The following is a 26,821-nucleotide window of genomic DNA, read 5'->3' as shown; positions in this document are numbered from 1 at the left end:
AATAAAATGCTACTGTCTGTATTCCAGATACTATACTGCCTGGTAAATAAATACATAAATAAAAATACACAATTTATCACTGTATGCAAAAATAAAATAAAATAAAATAAAATAAAAAGATAAAATAAAATAATGCACTTATATGCAACTTATAAAGACCAAAACTGACTTTAATAATAAATGTTTCTGGTGTTACTGTATATAGTTCATCTGTGTATGCTATAATAATAATAATAATAATAAAATAAATTTAATTAAATACCAAAGTCAGTTTAAAAATTAACTTTAATAATAAATGTTCTTGGTCTTACTGTACACAATTCACCAATGTATGGTCCTGTAAAAATAAATAAATAAACATAAGTAATAATAATAATAATAATAACAAAATAAAATAAAAAAAGTCCAGAGATGTTTTGTCTTAGGTTCTGATGGAAGATAACTTTTAAGGTCAACACATACTCCTACTACACCATTTGTGCAAAGATCTGATTAAAATACATAAATTCCTGAAGAAAAGTGGATAAAACTTGAAAAGCTGAACTAGTTAAATAATTCAGAGACAAATCTAAGAATCACTCTCTCTGACTGAGGGGAAAGAAGGACAGAAATGGAAGAAAGGGAACAGGAGATTTGTAGAACTCACCTAAAAAAAAAAACGAGAAGAAAAAAAGGAATAAAAGGCAGAAGGGACTCTTGCAGTGAGTCTAGCTGCCCTTCTTCGGGCCGCATCATTAAATGTGCTCGGGTGCAAAGTGACTCATCACTCGTTGACATTCGACAGTATTTCTAAGCCACAAAATGATGTTTTTTTACAGCTAGAAGACGTGGGATCAGGAACAGGTGGGCTGAAGAAAGTGGAAAGGTTGAACCGATGACAAGAAGTCAGTCTATCTGACAGTCAAGCATGCATAAGTGCTGTTCAAACTTTAATCGTCTCATTTCCGGGGCAGAAAACCCCACAAATTCCTTCATTTTAGAGCAAGACCAGGGAGAGTTGCTTCAAGCACACAGGATAAAAAAATATTTTATTAGGTTTTAACGGCCCCTTAAGGAGGCGTAAGGCTGTTGGATCACAGAAAAAAGGAGAAGATGTAAAAAACATGGAGATATTAGTTATTCTAGCCAGAGGAAATTCTATTAGGTTCTCATGTTCATTGGGCCCATGATGCATTCCCAAAAGAAAGTCCAGATTGATAGACGCTCCACTTTCTCACCAAAAACTCTTCTGGATAGACAACACGTTGCATCCCGTTTGGCGGCTGCCGTGCTGCCTAGATGTTAAATAATTTATGATATTGCAGAGAAACATCTTTATCACATTTGTGGTGGTTTCTGCATTGGCTTGAAAGTGCGTTTGATGGTTCATGATATAATCATGTGCCTCTTAAGTCACTGAGAGAGATGTTTCTTTAAGGAAGCAAAATGAAATATTACTCAATAGAAAAATCACTGCATGAATAAATAATATTGTCATCAAGTTGCCTTTATCACACATACATATTCTCTTTCATAAATATCTGATGCATTCAATCTAACACTGTGCACTGTGCAACCAGAGAATGAGTGCAAGCTGAAACATGTCAAGACTCGCCGCGGTTAGTAACGCGAGAGGCGGTTAACGCTTGACTTACTCTGGTCAGAACTGGATCAACTGGGGGTTTGGGCCCTAAATTAAAATGAAATCACCTTCCTGTCAATCAACCCAGTGGACCTCAGCAGAGAGAAACGAATGTGGTGCTGATATAAGAGGGAAAATGACATTTCAGAGCATTTGAGCAAAGAGTCCAAGAAAGATGTGTTATATGACGAGAACCAGAACTTCATTTGTACCAGAACAAGCCAGATCCACATCCAGCACCTGATGTATCTTTTATGTATTTTATGGTATAATCTGTGCATATGTTTTATGAAAAATTCAGTATAATGATAATAGTTCACATCGAAAAACAGCATGTTCTTGAGTGTAGTCTAATATCAGGGCATCAAAACTTTTGGACAAAAAAATGTAAGAGCTGCAGTAGAAGTGAATCTGTGAATAATGGCTTTCATTTCAATGTATTATGAAAAGTATATGTTGATTTTGACCAGTTGTAGCTCTTGTTATATGACATTAAAATAGTTTCTTGGTTAAAGACTACAGTATTTCAGTAACAATTTACAGTACAATTCTAAAATTAACTATAGAAAACGATGAGCAATATTTTAACAACATGTGCTCTTTATCTTGAAGTTGAAGCGTAGTTAGAAGATTACTGCTGAATAGTTATTCTCTAATCAGGATATACTTAACTAGTTTCTGTCAAACCATGCTAAAAAACTAATCGGTTGTTCTTGAGTTGCTTTACTCGTGCAGCTGGGGTCTGGATTCAATCCCACGCTCAATAAAGGCACCTGAGCCGTGTGGCCAGCCAAAACAAAGCTTTTACACTCAGCTGCAACAATGAAGGCTAACGCGATGCCCTCCACACAGCTGCGTGCCTCTCTGCCAGCAAAGACAGCACAGACAGACAAGGGTGCAGCTCCACCACACTGTCTGCTATGGCGTGTGCGTGTGCATGTGTGTGTCTCGTACTGTTTATCACACTCCAAAAACGCTGCCAAAACCAGGACAGCCACAGAAGAGAAGTAGCAGCATGGAAGGGGGGTGCATTTACTTCTTATCCAGTTCCCTTGTGCATTAATGGGTCTTTAAAAGGGGTCACATAATGGAACTGTTTTGAAGTAAACCAGTTCAATCTATTATATAGATTTGCACTAAATTAAATATTCACAATGCAATCTACTCTTCCCAGCCCATCAAGAACATTTATTGAAAATGGCATCACAGCAATGTACTCATAGCATGTAATGACATGATGAAAGTCAACAAAATGGTCTCCATTTGCATCCTTAATTCACATTTTTGGTCTTATATTATGAATGGTTCATCAGTGCATGCTGTTTCAATATCAAAATAAAAGAAATAAAAAAAAAGCTTCCCCCCCCCTTGTTTTCATCAAAATATAATGTAATATACCACTTTTAAAACTATACATTCAACCTCTCCAACCTCAAGTCATTTTGAGCCATTCACAATCCAATCCATTCCTAATGAATTGTATTAAATCCTGGCCATTTTTTCCCCACACAGAAATGGAAGTAAAATTAGTTTTTCTTAAAATCAGACTAAACCTGTGAGAAATGATTCCACACTACTACAAATCATTTAAAACCCCATAATTTAAAAGCCCAACAAGTATGAAAAAAAGTCCATAGAAATCATCCTAAAACATTTGTCAATTTCTTATCTAATGCAATGCTAATAGAGTGAGTGAAGTGACATTCAGCCAAGTATGGTGACCCATACTCAGAATTTGTGCTCTGCATTTAACCCATCCGAAGTGCACACACACAGAGCAGTGAACACACACACACACACACACTGTGAGCACACACCCGGAGCAGTGGGCAGCCATTTATGCTGTGGCGCCCAGGGAGCAGTTGGGGGTTCGATGCCTTGCTCAAGGGCACCTAAGTCGTGGTATTGAAGGTGGAGAGAGAACTGTACATGCACTCCCCCCACCCACAATTCCTGCCAGCCCGGGACTCGAACTCACAACCTTTCGATTGGGAGTCCGACTCTCTAACCATTAGGCCATGACTTCCCACAGTGCCTAAATACCACTGTATTTTCTAGACTGCACCATTATATTCTATAATATCTAGGTTTTCTGATTATGACATTCAGAAAAATTAATTCTGTATGTACTTACAAACTAAATGAGAACAGAATGATTTTTTTCAATAGGCGCATCTGTAGAGTTCGGTGAAGTATCACCAGAATCAAGTGAATGATGAAATCTCTCATGAACTCACCTAGCATTCCAGTCAGTAGGGATCAAGATTACAGATGACAGCTGCCTGAATGATACCTTATGTCCCGAATGCTTGTCTGAATGGAACTGTACCGTTTAATTTAATAATCAATTCATTAATTCACTATCTTTTTCTGAGAGCCACCGCTAATCTTAGACTCTAAACCCATCAGTGACTTTTATTTTATCTGATCTGACAGGTCAGTCATATAAAACATTTGTTTCCCTCACTTTGTAGAACCATAGAAAGAGAAAATAAAAAGTATGTGAAACACTAATGCTGTTGTTCATTCAAGAGTTGTTAGAGATTGTTTTCTGTTTTTATTATACACAATTCAGTGTATGCTATTCAAAAAAAAAAAAGTATATAGAATGAAATAAAATAAAATGTTTGTCAAGAACTTACAACTGACTTTAATAATAAATGTTTCTGGTCTTATTGTACACAATTTTTCAGTAAATGATATACTAAAATAATAAAATAATAAATAATAATAAAAAATAAATCATAAAATAAAATAAAATAAAATAATCCAAACAAATCCTGGTCCTGCCCTACATTACACCAACTTACAGTATAACATACAGACACACATTTGGCCTAAATATGTTTTATGACTGTTTGTACCCTGCATTACTCATACATTCAAGGTCAGTGACTTAAGTCCTAAATGATTCTGCTTTCGATTTCTTGGCAATTTGTTCTTCCAATTCACAGGAAAGCCTTCAGCATCCTTCACTGGCATGTTTCATTTAACAAGACACTAACAACCCAAACTGCATCGCCTCCAGGTTATATTTTGTTACCTTGCGGCTTAGTTTTATACATTTAAAGTTCATGAAATTTAAGACATCTGTTCAGATGCTTCCTTCCAACTTTTTCACTGCAGCAGGATCTCTCTGACTTCGTGTTCATAAAGGACTGTTTGTAGCTGACATATGCTCATTTAGCACTGCATCCCAGATGTCAAGTGAGTGAGCATACTCTTTATTCATTCACATGCCATCTCTTTCCTGAGAATGTCACTTTTATTATAAATCCACATCAGCTCTGTTCCAAAACCTCACGAGCTGTCCTGCTGTCTACTGCCTACCCAAGCAGATGTCTGACTAAATTGAAACCATATAAATGTATGATCTGAAACATTTTTGTGTGCACAACGTGCAGGGCACTAGTTTGGTAGTAGCATGTTGCTAATTTAACATCACAATACTCCAAGGATAGCACACACAAATAGTTTAATAGTCCATTTGTATGCACATACTGTGTGTGTGTGTGTGTGTGTGTGTGTGTAGCTCCATTTTTAAATCAATTTTGATCAGGATCATGTGACACTGAAGACTGGACTAATGATGCTAAAAAAAATCAGCTTTGATCACAGGAAAAAATTACATTTTTAAATATATTCAATTAAAATCAGTTACATTAAATTGTAATAATATTTCACAATATTAAATTTTTTTTCTGTATATTTTATCAAATAAATGCAGCTTTAGTACACATAAGAAATTATATAATATTTAAAAAAACATAATTATTCTAAATTTTTGACTGGCAGTGTGTACACACACACACACACACACACACACACTCAAGCTCTCTAGGAAGCTTCCTAGGTAAGTCTTGGAAGAGAACTGATGTTGCCTGAAATCCCTGCAGAATCATATAATTAGACTGAATATTCATAAAGTCCTTGAATCAGAGATGTACTGTACAACCACATAGAGACATACACACACATTAATCTCTAAGTCCCAGCTCTGTGTTTGTATAAAACATCCATGTTAGGATGGGTAGACCGAGGACAGTCGTGGTGGAAAAGGTGAAGCACCGCTGCTTGGGCCAGAAACACTGGGAAGACATCCATAACTCAAGGACGAAGGCTTCGCCATTTGGAGCGAAAGGAGCTGACCCAACAGAGAGCTCTGGGAGGGCCCTGTTCTGCTAAAGAGGACATTTGTAGTTTCAGGAAAGCTGTTGTTCATTTTAATACGCTGAAACAATGCTGCAAAATCCCATTGGCTTTTTACAGTAGCTCTTATTCTGGAGAAATACCCAAACACAGTCACAATTATTAAGCAGGGACTTCACAGCAGTGTTACCAACGAATCACACATTAATATATCTGCAATGACAGATAGGAAGTTGTAGAATCAAACCATTTCTTCATCCTCATCCTTTTTTTTTTTTTTTTGGATCTGGTCAAAGAGTTCATAGCGGAAGCTGCTCCTAGATAGTTACTTATGAAACTTACATCATTAACAAAAGTGTCAAAGGAATTTCACAGCATTTCTGCAGAGAAACTGCACCCGAAAATGAAAATTCTGAAAATTCATATTTCCAAATACTGACTGTGCAAAGCATCCATTTCAAAACAAAAAAAGCCTTCATCTGTTATTTTCCATCCATTCAATTGTTGTGAGTGTAGAAGACAGTCCGGTCCACAATCGCACTGTATTAACAGCCCAATGTTATTCTATATCTCTTCTCTTCTGCATATATGTGCGTATGAGCAATTCCACTGACCACGGTCACAGGAGGTCACAGGTTATCACCGTTCAATAAAAATTGCTTTCTGACAGCCATAGCTTTATGTCTCTGATCTCGCTCGTTGACACTTCCAATTTTCTGAGATAGAATCACTGTCCTTCTTGCTGTAAATATCGCTAGCCTGACTGCTCACAACATCAAGGGGCTTCAGTAATGGCCCACTGCCTGGACTTCCTGCAGTTCTGCCTTGTCAACAAAAAGCTGTCAGGGACTCATCTAATTCAAGCAGGAAAGCAACTATGCGATTAAAGAGAGAGATGGAGAGTCAGGCAGACTATAAAACCTTGTAGCTAAAGATATATTCCGACAAAACAAGGACACAGTCAAATACTGAAGAGTGAGGGGGAAACAAATTTACATACCAATTATATAAAATATTACATTGTAGCTATAATGTGCTAAAATTACCAGGATTCAGACAGATTTACTAAAAAAGGAAGCATCTGTGTCTGTCACTTTGAATAGATCTTATTTTAAACTATAAGTGGGAAGTTCAGTTTGATGCTTTATAAAAGCCTGCAAAAAGTGTGTAGTGCATTTCACATATTCTCTGTAGTTTAGCATGCTACGCTAGCACCAGAAGAAAAGAGTTAGTGATTAGACTTAAAATCAACCCAAAAATATCCTACCATTACATAGAATACATAATAATTTACATTAAATGTTATGCTTTCACTTGTGTGTCTATAGCAACAGGGAAAACACATTTCACATAAAGTCATACACACATATTACTCAATATCACTGTGTTACACAGTGTTAGTTGATAAAATGCAGGGTTCAGTTCTACATTTACTGAGAAAAATTGGTAACGGTCAAAAGACACAACAACAGGAGCAACAAAAGGGGGCAAAGGACATGATGGTCGCTAACAACAGAAAGACCATAAAGCAAATGAGTCAACACGGTAACAGTACACAAGCAGAAAAGCACAGCACCTTGTTTACAATGCAGATTAAACCACTAAAATTAAATATTACATTTTACTGGTGCGAAAGCAAAGGCAATTGCCACAGAAGTTCCAAACAAATTGCTAAGCCTCTTAGTCAAACCACTTGTAAATTCTATCCATTTGTGAATTTAATTTATTCACCTCAATAATTATTTATTCTGACCTTGTTTCAAAGGACATACTTCCTGTTATTACTTACTGTGCAAAGCTGAAAGCATTTTTGAAAGCTGTTGAAACACATCCCTTGGGCTTGCTCATTACTTACAATGGGAATATAACTGCCATGTGGATTTACCTACAATCCACTGAATCAACAAAACATAACTAAACGATGGCTGTCCCTTAAGTTAGACTCCCTATGGATCTCACACTTGTTCTAACACCGGCAATGTGATGGGGACAAAACTCAAGATGACCTTTGCTAAAAATCATAAATAATTAGACCTGTGAAAACTGAACTGCATATATTTCTACCAAGAAGATTGACGTTGCTTTTGCTGTTCTATAGACTTAATAGAAATTGAATTTGTATTGTATGTGTACAATAGTGTATGTGTACTTTGACTTGACCTGAGTAGCTGCTTTGTGGCAAAAGGCTTTACACTTATTTTCTCAAGCTCCTCTATATCTGGACGTGGGCCTTATCATATTTCATAGGGACAACCTATAACACTGCATAAATTATAGGATGCAATTGCTAGCAGCTAAGAGTAGCCATGTGGCAGGATTACGTACAAGGATCAGCAATGTGTACCTTTAATTACGTCCTGAATTGGTTATTTGTCTGACAAAGTGCATGATTAACGAAATCTCTCGAACCCCTCAATAATCCAGTCGCTGCTTCCTTAAATCCAAGATGAGGCAAATATTTATATTGGAACCAGGCCAAAATATTAGCACTCACATTTCATCAATGTCTTTTTTTTTCGGTCACTTTCCTTTAAACAAGCAAGCCTCCGCAATTCATTTGACTCAACAGCCAATTGCCTGGGGTGTTGCATGTTGATAATAATGCAAAATCACAGGGGATAGGTAAGGAGCAATGCACAGATACTTGACCCAGTATTTGAAACTACACTAATTTTTTTTGTAACCAATCAGTGTTGTATTTTAAAAGCATTGCTTTATGTTTTGCTTTAGGCCAGCAGAGAGTAAAAAATCCCCAAACCGGTTTGATATATAACAAGGTGTTTTTGGCTCAAGTATGTTTTATATTACTATACCTGAGGTAAAAGGAGGAAACAAAGCTTTGATTACAAGCCTGGTAACATATGACTCAAGTTGCCATGCACTGACCCATGTTTCCTACCCATTAGAACAGCTAGCAGCAGAAAGGGGAGGGGGAGGGACAACACAATTTTTCGCCTCACATTGACTGGACATTTACCTCTTATTCCCCGCAGTGGTAATGGATTTTAGGAGGGCGACGGATCATACCTCACATTCTCGGGAGCCGGAAATGGTGTAGGTACAGGGTCCTGTCCCATTTACCAGTACGTCCATGGTCTCAGAGTTTGTGGGTTTGTAGTCCACATAATATTCCTGGAGCGGAGAGCTGAGGGTGCGCTCTGTCTCCCGTGCCTTTTTCCGGCGTTTTCTCACCATAGAATGCTGCTGCAGTTGCTTCATGCTGCTGGGATAATGCTTCCAGGAAACGTAGATCACTAGCAAGATTATGGCCATGGATAGGAAGAGGGCAACGCTGCCGGCAATTATCTTATGGAATGAAACATGCTCGAAATCCTGCTCAGGGACAGATGGGGATGCAGCCGTCAGGGAAGGCGCAACAGGGTTGTTGCGTGCTATTTTCTCATTCACCCTGAACATGGTAGGGTGGGGGAAATGTCCAGGTTTGGATGGGGAGCTTACAGTTGAGGAGAGTGGCTGGTAAGGGGTGGGGGTCATTTTACAGATTCCATGTGTGTCAACAGCTTCAATTACTTTCTCACCCTGAACCTCCTTTGGTGCAGCACAAATCATGGTCGTCTCCTTGTTCCCCTTGAAGTTTCTCAGCCAAGCTACAAGGGGACATAAGCTGGGGCTGCATTCCCAAATGTTACCTGCAAGACTGATGGTAGTAAGAGAGATCCAAGCTGATATGGCATCTTGAGACACGTTGCTTAGCTTATTGGAGTCCAGATTAAGAGTCTGCAAGTTAGGGAGACACTGGAAGATGCTTGAATCCAACACCTGCAGGTCATTTCCAGAAAGATCCAGTTTTTGCAAAGAGGTCCAGGTCCATGTAATTCCCTGGGTTATTGACTTTATCCGATTCCACTGCAGATACAAAGCGCGAAGGTTGTTCAGCCTTGGGAAATGAGAAAAATTGATCTTTGAGAATTGGTTGTGCTCCAAGTGTAATTCAGTCAGTTTGAGAAGTCCCGCAAATGCGTTACGGGTAAGACTTCGCAGTCGATTGTAGCCCAAATCAAGGAACTCAAGGTTTCGGCAATCCTGAAACACTCGCATGGGAACCGTCTTGAGAGAATTTGATCTGATGTGGAGACTCAACAGTTTGCGCAAGCCTTGGAACTGATTAAGCTGCAGGACTTGAAGTTTGTTGTAGGAGAGGTCCAGATTGCGTAGGTTGGGGATTGAATGGAATGTGCTGTTTTCCAAATATGTGATCTTGTTGGAGCTGAGGATCAACTCCTTTAGTCTTCGAACACCCTGAAAGGCTTGTTTGTCCACTGCATTGATGTAATTGTGGTCTAGGTACAGCCAGACCAACTGACTGAGGCTGGCAAACTGACCAGCCCTGAGGTTCACCAAGCTGTTGTAACGCAGAGAGAGGCCCTGGCATCCCACGGAAACATTCTTTGGCACATCACGGAAGGCATTTGACTCACAATACACTATTTTGCCATCGCAGCGGCAGCTTCGGGGACACGGTTTCTCTCGGACTCTGCCTTGGGAAGCCAAGAGCCAGGCCTGCACGAGCAGGGGGATCATCAGCCAACGGGATCTCACCAGGGATCCTGCATTAAACACAAAGAGAAAGAAGGGATAAGCCATGATTCGGTCAATGCTGAATCCTAGTCCTTTGCATTTAGTCAAAAACTGATGATAACTGAGAAGGATTAGTACATACTTAATTAGTCCCGCTGCACAGTTTGCAAAAAAGTAGGTTATCAAATTACATAGCCAATGTTTACTTAATAAAATCTTGTATGACGGAGGAAAGTATGAACCTATTCTTTTAAGTCAGAATTTTATTTACCTTCTCGTCATTTTCCATTAATGAGATTACTATATAAATTTTTGCTCTAGAACAGTATTTGGCATTCTTAAAATATGCAGATGTCAGTTGATTTTCCTAGTTCATGTACTGTAATTAAAAATAAAAACAAATATAGACCTTAACCTTGAAGCGACCAAAATAACTCAATAGGCAAGAGTAACTATTCAAATAAGGGAGCAAAAACATCTCCCATAAGGTTTCTTTAACAACCATAATTACACATTGGAACCAATAAACAGGTAAAGAAACCAGACTGTTGACTTAAAAGAATATCTGTCATGGTTCACTGTATGAAATCAAAACATACTATAAAAAAAGAACATGAATCTTTGGATAAAGAAGACTACAGTATCGAGCAAGATAAGCTACAGATGAAAATTAGAGACGCAAGTATCACAACCATACCGAAGTAAGACTGAGAGAGAGAGAGAGAGAGAGAGAGAGAGAGAGAGCTGAGTGATGCCTAGATGTCCTTGTGACTGTTTTGTCTTCTAAATGAAAAAAGAGAGGAATCTAATATTGCTACAATCAATGTAGGACAGCAAAACTGTCCATTTCCACATTGGCTGGCTCAGTGTCTCTTTATGCTGTTATCTGATTGAGCTTTTTCCTCAGTTTGGGCAGAGATAAGGCTTTTTTTCTTTTTTTTTGAGCTAAGGGTGTGCCAAAATTGATAACAGCCTTTTTGTCTGCAGTTCTTGGAGCAAAAACAGGAAATTATTGGTTTATCTTGAGTGGCCAGCACAAAGGCTTACCATCTGAACCTTTAATCATTTTACAACTATTGAGTAAATATAAAAGTAATTGTATAAATGTACAGTGGTGAGCAGCAATGCGTTTGAATCATCCAACCCAACCACTGTTTACCAGCCTCCAGATCTAGATCTAATTGAAACATTTTGTGTAGGTCAATTGAATGGAAAGGGCTAATCTAATACTCTTGAAGACAGAGCGTAGGCTGGCTGAACAACGTTATCTACAGGACAATCGGTTCAGTGTGGCATTGCAAATTGCCTATGAATTCATTTAAAATAATGAGAGAAAAAAACAGTCCCTAATCTTCTTGTGAAGAGTAAATGTGTTACAGTGCAAAGTAGCCAAAATTTATAGTTATACAACTTAAGGCCTACTTTTCAGTAAATGTACTCAAAAGTAAAAGTTTTCCTAGAAAAGTCCATGTTATCGCTGCTTGTAAATCCATTCATTCAGTACAATATAGCCTGTTTTGAGCACAGCACTTTATAAAAACTTTACAGCTGGACAAGATAAGTAGCTTTACCTCCAGATGCGCTTCTCTAGACACAAGGCAATGAAGGTCATTTGCTCATATGAAAGACATATGTCCTAAAGACATTAGGACAATTACCTAAACTAGATTTGTACATTTTTCAAAGAAACTGAGGTGCTTGTCACTGAACAAGCAGTGATGCGTTGATTACTTACAAACTGTAATCTGTTACTCATTTCAAATTTCATGACAAAATAAAATAAAATAAAATGTAGTTAGTATCGTAATCCATTACATTACACATTTTAGAAAATAGAAAAAAGATCTGCACACTGTTACGCTACCTTTATTCAAAAAGTTAAAAATAGAACGTTTCAGTCAAAAACCTTCGTCAGGCAAACACACACACACACACACACACACACACACACACACACACACACACACACACACACACACACACACACACACACAAGCAAAGGTAATAGTTTAATAAGTACTCACAGATTCAAACAGTTTCAATTGCACATTTCAGGTCATATATTCAGACTACTTTTTGATACATTTTAGATTACTTTTGACTTCACTTGTTTTTTTATATTGATATAAATAGGATAATCTTGTACCATATTGATAAAAATAATACAAAGAGGAAGAAATATTACATTTGTTGTTATTAAGTCCATTAAACATTACATCAAAGTTTCCCAAACTGGAGTTTGTGAGTTTAATGAGAAGCTTATAATTAATTAAATCATAAACATTTTAAATTAAAGTAAATCTTTTTATTATAACCATCAAAATAAAACCTTTAATAAAATTATAAAATATTACACCTGTTTACCTGCAATACCCTGTGTATAATATGTAATCAATGTAGTCTGATCACAAGTATTTTAAAATGTAGTATAATCTAATTACAAGTACTTAAATTTTGGAATCTGACTACTATGTACTATTACATGTTATCGGTTATAAACCAGCACTATGAAAAACTCACCACCAAAATACTGTAGGTTGTTGTCAGGGCTTTTCTATATGGTCGCTAAGGTGATCTGAGTGTTTTTAGCATGTTATTTTGTGGTTGCTAGAATGATCTGGTTAGTTTTGACATGTAAAAAAATCTCATGGATCACCCAGAACACCCTTTTAAGGCTTATGTAAAGCATTCTAGCTTTTAAAATTATCCACTTGCACTTGGGAAGGCCAGAACAGCCTAATTAGAAAAAGAGAGATGGGTAAATCAATTTAGTATCTGCAATATTACCAGCCACACAGAACACCTTGGGCAAGATCACATGAAGTTATGCAAAGATACGCAAGGACACAAGCAGCAACTGTACAACCCAATAGAGTTCGCATGCAAATTCTCAAAGTTTTAATTAACTCTCACTGCATAACGGCTGGAGTCACCCTCATGAGTCACGCTTTAAGTACAAAAAAGACCAGACCTGAAACCCTGCATTTAATTTGTCTTTCTCTGCATACATGCATGATAACATAAGTGCATCTTGGCCTCCCCCACCTTCCTACATCCAATTCATCACGATAAAGGAATGGCAGCCAAGATGCAGTCAAATAGTGCGTGTAAACCAGCCATTGATCTCAAAACTCATTCATCATGCCACCAACATTAAAACACGTCTGCATACAGGTCTCAGTACTGCAGTTTCTGCAAAGCTTTTCTTGTGGTAAAAGCAATCACAAAGACTGGATGCTAGATACCCATGGGAAAGGAAAATCTAAATTAGATCCCTTTTATATCGCAATTGTTTTTCCTACACAGCAAAATTATGGAATGGTGAGCAAAAAGAGACTTTTAGTGTCTCTGGCAGAGAAAAAGAGAACTCCGTAATCTCACATTTGTCTCTTTTATGTCTCAACATCTTAAGATATAAAAGACACCTGTGATCAAAAGTCAAACACAAGCATTCCCATCAAATTCTCCCAACGACAAATGATGCACCTATATACATTTACTTTAAAGCTTTATATTCCTACTGTATGGCAAGAGCTAACTCATTTATGTCTTTTTCATTTCTCCTAAACAATTACTATTGTAATTAATAATCTGCTATTTCCAGAACTGACCTGAACACCACAATTTTTCTCTTGGTAAATGGATTGATTTTTATGCAATGATTATGTACTTCCTCATGCAATTTATTTCACTGAATAGTGCATACAATAAACCACAAGCATAATTTAAAGCATATACAGTATCACCAAAGCCCTGCAGAAAAGATCACTGTAACGGTGGACGACTTTTTGAACATTAATCCCATCTGTGATTTGTTTCTGTTTGAGCAGGAAAAGCATAATCCCAAAACAGCAGTGCTAATCTCACACAAAGATAATCTGACACAAAATTGAACAGCTCTCAACTAATCCCATCACATTCAAAGAGAAGCCTACATGCAACAGTCACAAAAGAGATTTCATATTTACATTTTTATTTCTAAACATCAAATATCAAACATAATGATATTTCCATTACCTACATTTTAATTTCTAATTCTCATAACTGTGAACCAACAGATACGGCTACTTCCTGCATCTATTTCTCATTCACTGACATGTTTTCCGTCTCTGTCCCCAGTTATCTGTTTTGACACCCTCTCCACTCTATTACCTGGAAAAGCTCTTAGCCATTTAATAAGGGACACTTGATATGTCCAGACGTCTTTTGGTGTGTTGCTGTGACACGAGACAGGTAGTGAGAAAGAGAGGAGGGGGACTGAGGAATTATCTTCGGGACTTATTCTTTCTGAGGTACTTAACAGGAGAATGACAGTAAGTAGTTGTTCTTCATGCTGTGCTATTATCATATTTCTCTACAGCTTGTTTGAGCATGCCAGTGTGGGACAATGGTATCATCCTCACCGAGTGACAGATTCGGCAACATGCTACATGACATGACAGTTCAATTCTGATAAATATTATGGCATGAATTTTACTTCCACACAAAGCATTTGCAGTGCAGATGACATATAAACAAAAATAAATAAACAAATATAATTACATAAGTTAATCTCATGAATGTATGTATATATATATATGTGTGTGTGTGTGCATAAGCCATGTTTCGACCAAAAATCAAGTGAAAAAAAAGAAAGAAAATATTTTAATAAACTATAAAATTAAAGTAAGCATAAGAATAAATATTATTAAATACGGAATTATCGAATTATCGATGATAGAATCATCATTCCTTTAATAGAAATATATATTATTTTATATATTATTTAGATAGTAAAGTGCATTTGCTATTATAATTGTTGTATGAAATTTAAATTAAGATGATTATTTAAAATAAAATCATTGTGTGCACACAGGATGATTTTCAATACTGTATTAAAGTAATGAGAATGTTATTTATTTATTTATTTTTAATGCACATTAAGGTAATGAAAATAGAATATGGGAGCTTTTTTTTTTTGTCCTAAAGAAATATATAAAAAAATGTCTTTATGCAACTGGTCTTTTCATGGTAAGGTTCACCTAAACATTTACATCTTTTATTATTTAGTCATGGGTTATTCTTAACAGCCAGCATAAGAAATGTCACCAGAATGAGTCGAAGCTGAGCGAGTCTGAGTGAACAGCACACCTGACAGGCACAGAAGTGAACATCCACCTACATCATCTGCTCAGTAAACAGCCACAAAGGCAGTGCGACACCCAGCCATTATGATCACAGAACCTTTATTCTGAACACAAGCATCACATTTGTTTCATCAATTCACTCTTACATACTTCCAGCATCATCTCCTTAAGTCATACTTGAATGAACGACTTTTCCATATACAGGGCAATCACTGGAAAAGGAAAGGGGGCGGGGAGTTATTTATGTTCATATTATGATTATTTATGATGGGGACAACCATCTGTGCTCTCAATTATTACAGAATGATTTTAAAGGCATCGCTTGGGACGATATCCCCTCTTTCTTCAAATTTCAACAGGACAAGGGGCCAGCAAAACAAGTAACAGTTAAGAGACTACAATAAGACCTCTGCACTCCAAGCAACATGAATGATTGCATAAAATCATTCATCACAAAACAGTAAATCACAGCTTTCCACTATGTCAGTATCATTTGCTCTGAAGCATGAATCAAAATCTGGATTTTTTATTTTATTTTATTTTTCTTGAAGGATGCAAGACCACATTCTGGATACATAACTGCAGGTTTTACCTGTCCTTCACAAAATGCATAGTTATTTCGGTCCTATAGTAAACTATGGAGATGCGATGCATATGCCTATGATTCCTACAATTAAATCTGAAAGCACACATATGAGGCAGCACAGATTCTCTCCAAAATATGCGAGTTAGAAGAATCTACGAGCACCAGTGAATCCAACCAGGGCATCAAAACAGCAGATAGAAAGACAGCCTGTTGATCATAACACACTCGTGCAAAATGTAATAAACTGAAGAAAAAAAAAAAACCTTCAATATGATGTCTGGAGGTATGCGTGATGAAAGTTGCACGCTATCAAGGACAGACTCAAAGATGCTTCATTCATTTTGACACATGCAACGCACTAATAAATCCCACAACATTTTAAGAAGCGATCTTATGGTTTCGATACAACTCATATCCTAACTGTATCCAAAGAGCCAACAGACCACAGAAAACCAACCTACGGATTAATTTCGACTCGTGCAAATCAACGGAAACATACCCATCTCTGCATAAATACCGCGTTTCCAGGAAGTGTTTACAGCCTTTCGATGTGTGATTCCAGTTTCCGCATGGCACCGTCTTCAAACACACTCAGAAAGGAGCACCTGCCCAAAGCTGCGGTGCCCGAGATTTTGGCGAGGTTCGAAAAACTCAGGCAACAGCAGCGTTATTTCAATCCCGCAGTTGCGCCGCTGCCCAACATGTCCAAGTGAACAACGGAGAAATCCTAAGACCTCTTTCCAGCGTAAAAGACAAACATTAAGGGTAGGCTATACTAAACGAGAATGTCCATAAAAGAACATTTCCAGAGTGTACGTGTGCGTATCAGCTATATCCTTCTCATAAAAATATCCTTCGCTAGGTTGGAAAGTTTGGAGAGATTTGCGCAAAAGCGCACCATCGGATGTTCGCCAAGGTGCGCAGCTATAAAGAAAGCCAAGCGATGGATGCAAACATCTTTCTTATGTCCTGTAAACATAGATGTGTTCCAGATATCTGCTGATCTCACAGGAGCTCAGAGCTGCTGCTGTAAGCCACATCCAGGGCGATTTTCTTTCCCCGAACATCTATCAAAAACAGAAGAAGGTTTTAAGAGGAATGTGCGAGTGTGATTGCGCTCAGCACTGGTGCAGTCATTGCTTAACCTTCTTTTGCAAGTGCAATGCATCGGATTGCCCTCTTCTGGTGGGAAAAGGCGACATGCATCGCCCATTCATAGTATTTGCCTGTAAATAGTGAGGCTAAGTATTCTTGAGCGCGTCTTTGAAATGACGGCATAAAATATTAACATGCCGTAATTGCATTTATATGGCTACGCATGATTCATTATGCCTTAGAGGTATAAATGTAAGGTTTAAAGGTCCTCATAACATTTATTCTGCAATGCTTCTTTTAAACAGGTTAAACAGACGTGTGTCCGAATACAATTTGTGGCCACTGTAGATTTCACCAAACTGCTGAGAGCATGAACAAGGATGCATCAGTCTGGATGGATGAAAACGATTGCCAAGCAACACTAAGACCTTTATAAGTTGTGACATCAGCTTGCAAAACAGAGCAGCAGGTCTGGATTCAAGAAGACTGCCCAGCTGTAACATAAAAGGTATTTATCTGACAATCCTTCATTATAAAAACCCTTTTAGAAGCAACTAATCGACATGCAAGCAAGCTAAATATTGGGAAAGCATCTTTAAAGGGTTCAGTAGTTTACGTAAACAGTTCATCTCTGTTTGTCAGCCACATTAAATAAAACATCCTTCTCACCTTATGAAACCGTTCAAGAGAATATAACCGCCTAATGTCATTCTGCATCAGGGACAACAGCATAATTTTCAAAGTGGCTGTCTGTATCTGCCCTGTATATTCCATCTAATTAGAGATAATGGACACTTGAGCTCATATCTGTAATATGCCGCATTTGGCTCCAGAAAATACAGCTGGGAAGCACCAATCACACCAATTCCAGCACTCAGCAACAGGCTGGACGCTGAGGGAATCTGTCCATCGCTATTGAGGATACAGATGATCAAGGACAATAAGGCGACAGCAGGTTCAGTCCTCAGTGGAACAGAGTGTTTGTGTTGTGCATCTGTTGTTCGTGCATTCATCCTCACAGAAGGCCGATATCTGTTGTGATGATGAGCTCAGGACATACTGTGGTGATGCAAGGAAAACAAATGCAAACGAGTGTCAAATCCACATCTTAATGGGTGTTATGCACAACTAGAGCTATTTGAGAAGAACAAAAACATAATTTACAGCAGGGGGATACAAATTAGACTAAATAACCTAAAATGAATATGATGTAGATGAGTTTGTTTCTTCATCAGAACAGATTTGGAGAAATGTAGCATTCCATCACTTGGTCACCAATGGATGCTCTGCAGTGAATGGGTGCCATCAGAATGAGATTCCAAACAGCTGATTAAAACATCATAATAATCCATAAGTAATCCACACCACTCCAGTCCATCAGTTAACGTCTTGTGAAGATACAAAATGTTCTTGCATGTCCTGAGGATGAGCTATATATATATATATATATATATATATATATATATATATATATATATATATATATATATATATATATATATATTGTATGTATATATTAATTTTGTTAGTTTCGTTCTTACAAGTTTATTTGAATTGTAAGATGTTAAAGATGTATAAAAGATGTTTTAATTTGATTCATACCAGATAAAAGAAAAATCTTGTTAGCTGTAACACTCTATAGTAAAACTGTTAAATCCAAATATAAAGGATATACAGTGTGCCTTTTTAAATATTTGTTTTGGAGCTACAAAGTGCATATTATTCATAGCACACTTGACTGAACTGTTATGTACTGCATAATGAAGTTGCTGTATTCACACAGGATGAAGTGAAATCTGGCTGTTTTACAGTGATATATGTATTTCAATACATATACCAATAACCTTAATTGCATTTATGACTCTTCAAGCATCACACAGGCTGATCATTGCATCTGCATTCATTCAGCCACATAAAATAATCTAATCAGCACAAATAATACATAAATAAATAAATAAGGCTTATAGTTTGTTCACACCAACAAATGTCATAGATTTCACAATTAAAATTAAAATTAATTAAAATCACTAAAATCAATATAAAATAAAAAAAAAATATATATATAAGAAGTATTTTTTTTCATGCCTATCTGCTAAACAAGAATGGAAAATTGAAAAGATGCCCATTAATGCTTGCACTATTTCCCTGACAGACAGATTTTTTATTGTTATTAATATTATTATTTTTTTTTTTATTACGGACATCTCTAGTAATTTCAAATCAGATTTATGATTATACCTTTGCACTGACTAATTCGGCTCTGGTATTCAGCCATCAGCGTGACACGTTCGTTTTGTGAGCTGCATGAAAAATCCTCCAAGGTTAAAAACAGAAAATGGAATTTGCTCGATGGCATCGCACACTAATTAACCTTATTGTACTAATAAGGATGTTGCTTGAGCTGCATCACCGGCCACCCATAAAGCTGGCGTAGGAAAGCTACCAGTCATTAAGAAATGTGGCAAAAAGGCCAGTGGACGTACAGTATGAGTTACAGTATAAAATAGCCACTGGCAGGTTAGTTTGGAAAAATGAGTTTCATAGCTAAACTATCTCCCATGGTCTTACAAAAGCAGCGTCATGAGGGTCAGTCATCCATTTCTTTTCTGACCTCAAATGTAAGCATTCGTGGAGGAGATGTTCCATTCATTATTTATATATAATTCATTATATATATATATACAGTATATATATATTAGGGGTGTAACGGTTCACAAAATTCACGGTTCGGTTCGATACAATACACTGGTGTCACGGTTCGGTTCGGTACATTTTAGATACAGCAAAAAGAAAAAATTGGCAGAATTTTTCCCTTGATTTTTAAAAAATGTTTTATTTATTAAAACTAACAAAGTATGTTTTTTTTTTTTTTTTTTACATTGAACAATGGTGTTTTCTTAGCAGCATACTGTATAAAACAAAAACAGCTCCTTCTAAAAAAAATGAAAATGTTAAATTAGTTATGAACAAATACAAAGATGTAACTTTTTATATGGAACTTTATAACTCTTTATATTGAGTGTGTTTTTACTCAATTGGTTCTCTAAATGGCTTATGTTTTTTGTAACAAAGCAGTAATTACGGTCTGTCTGAAATGGGCTCGTGAAGGAATATTGTAATGGGGCTGAATTACATTAAGCATGTTCTTAAAACCTACGTTTTCCACTACAGAGTAAGGCGCTCGCTCACTCAGTACGCGCTGAAGGCTCGTTGCAAAATGGCTAATGCGTTTAACAGACCAGAAATAGAAGATCCTCCAATAACCAACAGGTCTGGTGTTTGGGTGCACTTTGGATTCCCTGTAAGCTATAATGGTGATGATAGAAGGAATGGTAAATAGTAAGGTCTCATATCCGCGGCTATAACGTAAATGTAGCCTACCAATCGCCGTGGTGATGTCTTTTGCCCTGTTTGAATCCATTGGAAATGTCTGTCTAAATGCTGCGGGGATAGTTTGTTGCGTGTATGTTTCTCCATTTTCCTTTGTTTCTCTGTCTTTTCCCAGATACTGACACACTAAGGTGATGTCGGCGTAAATGAGTTGACATGTTTCAAGTATTCCCGCTGGTGTTTTTTTTTTTTTTTTTTGTATTCCCGCTGGTGTACCCTAGATGCGACATATCGTTGTTTTTTTTATCCACCACTCTCTTGCCATCAACATTATAGCTTACAAGGAATCCAAAGTGCAACCAAACACCAGACCTGTTGGTTATTGGAGGATCTTCTATTTCTGGTCTGTTAAACGCATTGGCCATTTTGCAACGAAGCCTTCAGCGTGTATTACTGAGTGAGCGAGCGCCTGACTGAGTAGCCTAACATAAACATATAAGTTGGTGTTTCTTTTCTTCTTCGGGGGTGTCAGAGGCGTTGCCTGTTACGTCGTTTGGGTTATTGGGCTACCTTGTTGAATGCATATCATTATATTTCACAATTTTTTTTTATTTTCCAAATATAATTAATTAGTCCAACGAATCGTTCGGTCCATAATGCGTACCGCGTACCGAACCGAAAGCCTCGTACCGAACGGTTCAATACGAATACGCGTATCGTTACATATATATATATTCATTCCAGACAAACAAACTTTTGCCATTTCTGTCCAGGTTATCTGTGTTTGTACATGCCTGACAAGTAAATGCCAAAATATGGTTACCGGATCCGCAGTGGCAGCCATTTAACACTCCCTCCCCTTCCTACCAGCTGTCAGAAAGAGCCACGCTCTCAGACTCCCTCAGTCGTGAAGATACATTCAGAATAAGCGCAGTGTTTGAGTGAGGTTAAAATTAGTGTGCTCGCCTGTCAGAGTACAGGACTCCATGAGGGAGTTCTGGGTAAAATGATTTGCTCTAATGTATTCCTCTCCATCGGGCCCAAAAACGGCTCTTCCTCCTGCTGTCATTCTGTGTCCAGTGGGTCTGTTGGAGGGGACTGATATCTAACAAACACAAACAACTTTGCTCTACTGTTTGAGCTATAAGAGTGCATTTTATGTCATATGATTAGATGATATAAATAAAGCAATTTAATTGCCTTAAATATTGCCCCTAATTAAGCTTTTGTCATCAAAAGTTAGTGAACTTGTACTTGAATACAATTCAGTAAAGAACTTGATATATTAAAATTAACTTGATATGAAGAAGTATGGGGCATGTTAAATTGTGAAAGGGAATGAATTAGACTGTGTGAAGAAAAATAGAGGTAAAATCACCTTTTAGCAAAAAAAAAAAAAAAAGAAAAAGAAAAGAAAAATTTGCTTTATTTTCAATCAAGCTGTAAGTTTGTACAATTATGTGTGTGAAACATAACTAGCTATTGAATTATCATTAGCAACAATGCAAAAATGAAATTTCTACCAGAGAATGGTGATTTGTTCATGACAATTTACATTAGACAATATTGACATATTAAAATCGCATTGTTTGTTGTTTATTTATTTATTAAGGATAAAAATATTGCAACTTATAAAATACTAGCATTATACATGGAATAATTATCATTAACAACACTCAAAAAATTTCCACCACAGAATGAATAGTGATTTTTATCATGATATTTCAGGGGGGAAATATTGAAAATAGTACCAGACAAGTTAAAATATTATTTAATAGTTTTTCTATTTAGGAAAACATACAAGATAAAATACTAGCTATGAAATACAGTATGCCTTGTCAAGACATGGGGGTAAAGTAATTTCCAACACAAAATGAGTAGTGATTTGAGATGTGATGGAAATTACAATTTATCATGACATTTTATGGGAAATATTGAAGAACTAGTCAAAATATTATTAATTTGTTTGCATTTAAAAAATTAGAATAAAATAATAGCTATTATAAAATACTACATTGATGCATAAAATACTTACTATGAAATTAGCCTTAGCAAGACAAATAAGTCAAACAACTGTCATTTCCACCACAGAAATGTTGTGATTTTTGTTAATGGCATTAAGAGAGAAATACTGGACACTGTTACTAGACAACTTAAACTAATGAGCTCAAAAAAAATGTGTTGTGTATTCACAGTCACTTGACTGCTGATCAAAATGATTTATTTACTGACCTACAAACTCCGAGACTAGCAGATGACAGATGTTGCAACAAAGCAGTCAAATTAAAAATGCTAGACATAAAATGTCTTTTATTCTTTTTTTTAAATACTTCTTTTTTTTTTCATCGGAATGTTAAAATTTGATTTGAGAGTGAGTGAATTCTCTAGTACAGACTGAACTCTAGATCTAACTGTTTATCAAAGCAATAAACATTACATTCAGTTGTCTGTGCATTACTTAATACTCAAGAGCCAATCTGTCTCCAATTTATGACAGCAATATCGGCACGTCTGCAAACACCCACACCCCTCCGCAGGACTTTTTAAAACAATGTGACACCCATGGTTTCCAGCCTTCTGCTTTGCACAGGAAGCTGTCACCGGCCGAGGCTAATGGAGCGTGAGGACAGAGACGGCTTCACGGTCGACACATAGAGTCACATGTTGTGCAGAAACAGAGAGCTAGAGAAACAGATGAACTGTGGTTATGTTCAAATGTGGAGATAATCATGGAATATGATAGGTGTAAGAAAATGCTGTGAAACCCAGTTTTCTTTGAAGGCGAGATGTGTGTGGTGTGCTTTACAGAGCATCTATTACGTTTACAGCAACTCCAACCCACAGCAAATGAAAACATACACACTACGAACACATTAAATACATGAACAATTACTGCAGCTGCTGTCTGTCTGCCTACTAATCTAAAAAAAAAAAGAAAAGAAAAGAAATCGACCAAATCTGCTGTTAATTGATGGACTGGAGTGGTGTGTATTACTTGTGGATTATTGTGATGTTTTATCAGCTGTTTGTTTCTCATTTTGACGGAACACATTCACTGCAGAGGATCCATTGGTGAGCAAGTCATTTAATGCTAAATTTCTCCAAATCTGTCCCCATGATGAAAAAAAAAAAAACCTCCACATGTTAGATGGCTTGAGGGTGAGTACATTTTCAAAATTTCATTTTTGGGTGAACTATTCTTGTACAGGCTTTTAAAACAATCATCTGGGACTTAACACTGAGTTTTGCAGAATAAGCCAGATATGGACTTTTTGGGCATTCTTCAAATGCTGTTCTGCTCTTGTTTATGCCATTAAATTAATAAATGTGACCGTAACTTTAATATACATCACCAGTGTGCCATGAAGATCAAGATTAATGTTAAGCATGCATAAAACGCACCCTCGTGAACTCATTGGATTTGTTGATTTTCCACATGGCCCCTAAACATTGTTGGATATTTAGTGGTTTCTGCATCATGTGTCTAATCAAACAACCCATCTAGTCTATTGACCTCTGGAGGGCCACCATCAGCTCAAGGATAATTAGACCCCTCCAATCTATTGCATCCTCTTAAACCCCTTCATTCATTTATCAACTAGAGCCACGGCATAACAAATAATTGCATATGAGCTATTATTCAATAAGGAAACAGTTAAATGTTTTTATGTGTTTAATGGGTAAAACTTGAGAATTAAAACTTTCAACAGAACAATTAACTGAGCATTTGTAGGACATTGTGTTTTCATGATCATATTCTACATCCTTAATCCTACCGAAGACCTAAACTTAACAACTACCTAAATAACTATTAATAAGCACTAAATAGGAGTTTATTAAGGCGATTTTAAAGAAAACCACTTGCTCAACTGTTCCTTCACCCATCTTTAAGCCCCCCTCCTTCACTCCTGGCCATATGGCCCTGGTCACTGAAAGTTGTCTTAGAAGTGTCAAGAACTCAAGTTACTATACTTACATACTGCATTTATTATATCTTAAGAATTCATTATGTATATATACATCAGACATACGAAGACTACAGAGATCGGTTCGGACTGCTGAAAGGATTATTGGTACTCCCCTGCCCACCCTTCAAGAACTGTATTCATCCAGAGTGAGGAAAAGGGCTCCGAAAAATCACTCTGGATCCCTCACATCCAAGTTACCCCATCTTTGAACTTTTGCCATCTGGCCGGCGCCTCAGAGCTGCAAATACCAGGACAGTCAGGCATAAGAGCAGTTTCTTCCCCAAGGCAATCTACCTCATGAACAGTTAAATGTTCCCCACTCATACAATAAAAACGTGCAATATCCTTATATTTATTTGTTATCCCTCCATCCTAGTACATCCCTGCATCTTACTTAATCATATTCCATTATCATTCATAGCACAATTGTTTATACACTTATTTATTTGCAAGGTTACTTTGTGTGTGTGTGTTTCTGTGTGTTGTTGTCTCTGTGTACTGGAAGCTTATGTCACTAAAACAAATTCCTTGTATGCGGAAGCATACTTGCCAATAAAGCTCTTTCTGATTCTGATTCTGATTCTGACTATATACAGGAAAAAAACGGCTTAACAAGCACTTTGAATTGCCACCATGAAATAAATGTGCTTATAAATAAACCTGCCTATGATTTCTAGTCATTATGAATTGTTTAAGCATTCCGTTACAAGTGCATCTGAATCATCCGGCAGTAAAGAAATGAAATCATGCCATCCCTACAGCATCCTCAGATGACTCGAACCCAAAGAAAAGTGCCACTGTAGCCCCATAATGCTGTGTTTCTCTGCCCTCTGTGATTTCAGTGTTGTTATAGCATGCGGGAACATCACATCCTTGATTACTGCCAGCCACGTTTCTACGGGGAATCAATCTCCCTGGAAACAGCCCTAATGTAAGTATGTTTCTGTTTGGCTTCTTGAACACTGCTTTAGCCGCACACCTCCTACAGTGGCAACACTCTGGCTTCCCTGTGGAATCTGTGAAACCCAAGAAAAAAACAATGCATTACAAATAAATACAATACAAGAGTTATAAATAATTCACTGCAAAAATAATGCTTTGTTTTGATTGCTTGAGGAGGCGTTTTAAACGTGTTGCTTTTAAAATGATGTTTCTTTACAAACACAAATACAAAGCTCATTCTTGGTATTAAAACATCAATTTCAAACAATGGCAAACTGAAATTAGTGCTTGCTGCTCAAGATGGCTATCTGTGAGTAGCAACAGCTGAAAAATACCAAAGTGGTCAGAAAATTGAGCGATCACTGCTGTTCTGCTATAGTAAAGAAAGGCAATAAATGATATTGTATCGAGACTGTGATCGAATTTGTCAAATGCAATAAGCTTTGATATTTTTCTTCAGTATGGATTATTCCAACAGCCTATCACACAGCACACACAGCAGTCAGTCAGTGTATGCCGCCATGTCTGCTTCTTATGTGCGTCGTGTGAATGAATGGCGTGTTTCTTCTTATAAATATCATTGCCAGGTCTGTGAAAGAAAACCAGCCAAATTACTAATCAAAACTAGCCCAATCACACTTTGTGCAGTTTTCCAAAATCTGTTTGAAGGCACCCCTGCAAAGTTAGTAAAAAAGCGTAATGCTCCGGAAGGAGGCAGACTAAAAAACAACCCGCGGCACAAACCCAATCACAAGTGACACTCACAGTGTTTTCTGCGTCTGCTTTTCAGTATGAGGACATGAACACATGAGCTTCATCTCCAGAGCTGTTATTTTGAGAAAACTTTTGTCAAATCCAAACTGCACTTCCTCAAAGATCTTCATGACAAACTGCCACAACAAAGGTCTGGTTTAACTTTAAGAAGCTATGAGACATAAATTACTATTGTATACAAAAATGTACTTCCCAAAGTAGTAGTAATAATATAATTTTTAAGAAATATCATAGGACCAAGATATTTTAATTTATACCGCTGTTGTGTGATTCAATTGTTAAAGTTTAATTATTTTATTTCATATCAATGTTCCAGTTAAAATAAAATGGAAAACAAAGAATTTATGAAAAATGAAATGGATTATTAAAACAGAAATTAATAGGCAGCTACTCTACATATTTTAATTGTGAACAAATAAGTTGTGTTCATTCTCAAGGTCTAACAAACACATGGAAAGCACTTTCTTACGCAGTATAATGGTAAATAAATATTGCAATAAATATCAATATTTTATGTTATGTTTTTATTAATTTATTTCATCAGACACAATTTTTGATGATAATATTTGTATTAACTCATATAGCACTTTTTTTTTTAATTTTTAATATCATTGTAGTATGTTTTACAAGAAAATACCATTTCAGTCTTTTTACTTCAAAATTTCACTTTTAATTCAATGTGTTACTGCAA

General features: G+C 36.8%; 1 protein-coding gene across 2 annotated transcripts in view; it reads right to left on the bottom strand.

Moving 5' to 3' along the window:
* The window catches only part of LOC132114934 (leucine-rich repeat transmembrane neuronal protein 4), a 119,157-nt gene extending 101,846 nt beyond the window's left edge, over nucleotides 1–17,311 (bottom strand). The window contains exons 1-2 of one of the 2 annotated variants that reach the window (XM_059523329.1): nucleotides 16,521–17,311; nucleotides 8,798–10,338 (exon numbers count right to left, since the gene is read on the bottom strand). In XM_059523329.1, coding sequence (XP_059379312.1) covers nucleotides 8,798–10,338; nucleotides 16,521–16,524 — 1,545 coding nt within the window. In that variant the 5' untranslated portion in view covers nucleotides 16,525–17,311. Of the gene's footprint in view, nucleotides 1–8,747; nucleotides 10,339–16,520 lie in introns of both variants that reach the window. The other variant, XM_059523330.1, reaches the window with a different exon arrangement.
* Between the last annotated feature and the right edge of the window lie 9,510 nt (nucleotides 17,312–26,821).

Source organism: Carassius carassius, chromosome 34, assembly GCF_963082965.1.
Source record: "Carassius carassius chromosome 34, fCarCar2.1, whole genome shotgun sequence".
NCBI classification, from domain to species: domain Eukaryota; kingdom Metazoa; phylum Chordata; class Actinopteri; order Cypriniformes; family Cyprinidae; genus Carassius; species Carassius carassius.
The sequence above is the reverse complement of the archived record's forward strand: the minus strand, read 5'-3'. Positions and strand labels throughout refer to the sequence as shown.